We start from the raw sequence: 3448 nt of genomic DNA on the forward strand, positions 1-3448 counted from the left end.
ATATCAGTGAGTCATGTGAATGTCAACACAAGAACCAAATTATCACTGTAGTCACATATACCAGAATATGTAGTTGTCTGTTTAGGATAAATCTAGTGTGTTTGAGTTATCTAATATTCTCCATTGATTTGAAGCCATGTATTCTGTAATCGAGGGTCAAAATCTAGTATACACAGTTCAAGCTAGTGAGTTCCTCTGGGAGGATTTAGTAGGAGTAGTGATTCTAACTTCAAAGGGAATATGCTGCCTTCAAATTTTTTTCTGATTTTATTATTTATTGTAAACCTACAATCAAAGTTGTATTTTAATGGAGTTTTTATACTTATATTAGTATTTATTTTTGACACAATCAAAAAAGCCTGGATTATACTTTGCTCTAATTCAGTTCCCAGTATTCTCTTCTCCCTCCCCACTCCCTTCCCTCTGATCTAATGATTTTTCTGTTTTTACCTATAGTTTTTTTTTAATTAGTGCCTTCTGGATATACAAAATGGGTAATTTATAGTATATTCACATATATACATACATAAGTAAGGTCAGATTCATTCCAGAGCTTCTGTCTCTGAATTTTGCTGAATGTATATCTCAGCCGGAAGGATAGCCAGTAAATATTCAAGAAACACTGGCCATATTCTGGTGCCATGCCTGGTACTGGCTCTGTTGCAGTCATGAAGGCTGACATGGCCTTTCCAGTGTGGAATTTATACTCTCGTGAAAAGTAAGCTACAAATAAGAAACCGAGACAATTGAGTGCTGTGTGATGAGTGTAAAATGCAGGTAGTCTATGGAAGCAGGCAAGGTATATCTAAGCAAGTCACAAATAAAGAACTTGAAATATAAGTGGAGTATGTCAAGTGAAACAGAAAGAGGAAAGACAAGGCTAGGAAAGAGGAACAGCAACTCTGAAAGGCTGGAATCAAGAAATTAAGATCTGTAAGTTCACAATGTTGTAAGAGAAGGAATGTAAGTCATTGTTGGGTCATTCTGAACTGTGGAGGTAGGTAAGGGTCACAATGTGAAATACCTTTTTCTTCTGTGTCTTTAAAAGGATTTTGATCTTAAAAATAATGAGCATCCATGAAATTTTCATCACAGTGATGATTGGATTTTAATGTCAGATGCCATACTGGGATGAGTTTGAAGGAGAGAGAGCATGGAAGCAGGGAGATGAAGCAATAGGCTGTTCTAAACTCCGGACAAGGTATATTGTCAGCCTGGTCCACATTGTAGCTCTGGAATAAAGGGTGGAAGAATTAGAGAATGAAGTGGCAGAATCTAGAGGGCTTGGTAGGTGAGCTGTTAATGTGAAGGAAATGAACAGATGAAATACAGCTCTCAGGTTGCTGACTTGAGCCTGGATTCCTTTTACTGAGATAAAAGAGAATGGAGGAGTGAATTTGGAGAGGGTAGAGTGAGTCATGGGTTTCATTTGGGTTCTGTTGAGCTGCACATGGTTGTAGTATACGAATGAGGAGCTAATGAGTGATTCAGAACTGAAAGTGATAGAGCTATTTATCACAGGTTTAGATCACTTATCAATGCCATTGGATTAGGTGATCACTTACAAACTTATAGAATTTTAGGGGAAGTGTTCAGGGGAAAACTCAGGAAACAGTGACATGTAAGACACTATCAGAGAAGAAAGCAATCATAATTATTGATAATAAATGTCCATGGAAGCATCAAAGAATCAATGTGATCACACAGAATCTAGTAGATAAGAGCATTTCAGAAGGGAGAAAAGAGTCAGCATAGTTACATTCAGTGATAAGTGAGGAAACTAACTTGGAGAGATGGCTTGGATTGAGTGATATGTCACAATCTCATTGTAGATGAGATTTTGAATGCTGAGTGTGAGATCAATGCAGTCAATTATTGAAGAGCTCCTAAGAGACAGCACATCATACAAATGTGTTTGGCTTTTTAATTTATGTTTGAAAAAATCCTATTATCTTCTCTTAAAGACACTGGAGATAGAGCATGACAGGAAGAATCCAATCTCCCATCTCAGAGTTCCTCCTCCTGGGCCTGCCCATCCAGCCAGAACACCACAACCTGTTCTATGCTTTATTCCTAACCATGTATCTTACTGCTGTCCTGGGAAACCTCATCATCATCATCCTCATTCACCTGGACTCCCATCTCCACACTCCCATGTATTTGTTTTTCAGCAATTTGTCCTTCTCTGACCTCTGCTTTTCCTCTGTAACCATTCCTAAACTGCTGCAAACCATGCAGAGCCAAATTCCAACCAGCCCTTATGCAGGCTGCCTGACCCAAATGTACTTCTTCCTGTTTTTTGGAGACCTGGAGAGCTTCCTTCTAGTGGCCATGGCCGATGACCGCTATGTGGCCATCTGCTTCCTCCTGCACTACCCCACCATCATGAGCCCCAAACTCTGTCTCGCCCTGGTGGTGCTGTCCTGGGTGTTGACCATGTTCCATGCCATGCTCCACACCCTACTTATGGCCAGATTGTGTTTCTGTGCAGAGAATGTGATCCCCCACTTTTTCTATGATATGTCTGCTCTTCTGAAGCTGTCCTGCTCCGACACTCATGTCAATGAATTGGTGATATTCATCACAGCAGGCCTCATTCTTGTCATTCCCTTCGTCCTCATTGTTGTTTCCTATGGGCACATCGTGTCCTCCATTCTCAAGGTCCCTTCTGTTCAAGGTATCCGTAAGGCCTTCTCCACCTGTGGCTCCTACTACTCTGTGGTGTTGCTCTTCTTTGGGACAGTCATTGGACTCTACTTATGTCCATCGGCTAATAATTCTACTGTGAAAGATACTGTCATGGCTCTGATGTACACGGTGGTCACTCCCATGCTAAACCCCTTCATCTATAGCTTGAGGAACAGAGACATGAAGGAAGCAATAGGAAGAATCCTTAAGAAAATTCCCTTTAGCCTGTGATGGTAATGCTTGAGAGCATTGCATCACTTTCTGCTGCAAATGATGGTATTGATATGTTGATATTAATATTTGAATGCTATTCTCTAGTCCTTTCTTCCTATCATAGAAATTACTATTCAAATATGATACCACATAATTATCCATTAAATAATAGAACTATTTTCAATATATTGATTATAATATTTGATATAAAAGTCGTTCTCAGTAATCTTCTATTAAGACTTCCCTGTTTGTTAAACCCAGTCGAGGGTGAGGAGACATGAGATAAAATATTTCAATTGAAATTTTTGTCTGTAGTTGTTGAGTCACTGATTCAACTTGTGTTGTTTTTATAAGCAGTGTCTTAAAAAGCCATATTGTGTTATAAGGCATATTTGCTTCAAATGATGTTCTTTCCTTTCATGCTAATACTAAATCCCAATCTGTGTACTGTTCCTTATTCCAAACTTGACTTTCATTATTGAATAAAAATTTTTTCTTTCTTAGAAGTGTTCACATCATTTTGTCTCTTAACCTATTTTTTAAAGCT

The 3448-nt window shown here is 38.8% G+C and overlaps 1 protein-coding gene across 1 annotated transcript; it reads left to right on the top strand.

Annotated features, from left to right (window-relative positions):
* Positions 1-1980: 1980 nt before the first annotated feature.
* LOC306656071 (olfactory receptor 1468-like) lies at positions 1981-2919 on the top strand (the record flags this gene model as incomplete). Its single annotated transcript, XM_079130948.1, has 1 exon — positions 1981-2919. The coding sequence occupies one exon, from the start codon at positions 1981-1983 to the stop codon at positions 2917-2919; it is 939 nt and encodes a 312-aa protein (XP_078987074.1).
* Between the last annotated feature and the right edge of the window lie 529 nt (positions 2920-3448).

This window comes from Sciurus vulgaris, assembly GCF_902686455.1.
Source record: "Sciurus vulgaris genome assembly, chromosome: 3".
NCBI classification, from domain to species: Eukaryota; Metazoa; Chordata; class Mammalia; order Rodentia; family Sciuridae; genus Sciurus; species Sciurus vulgaris.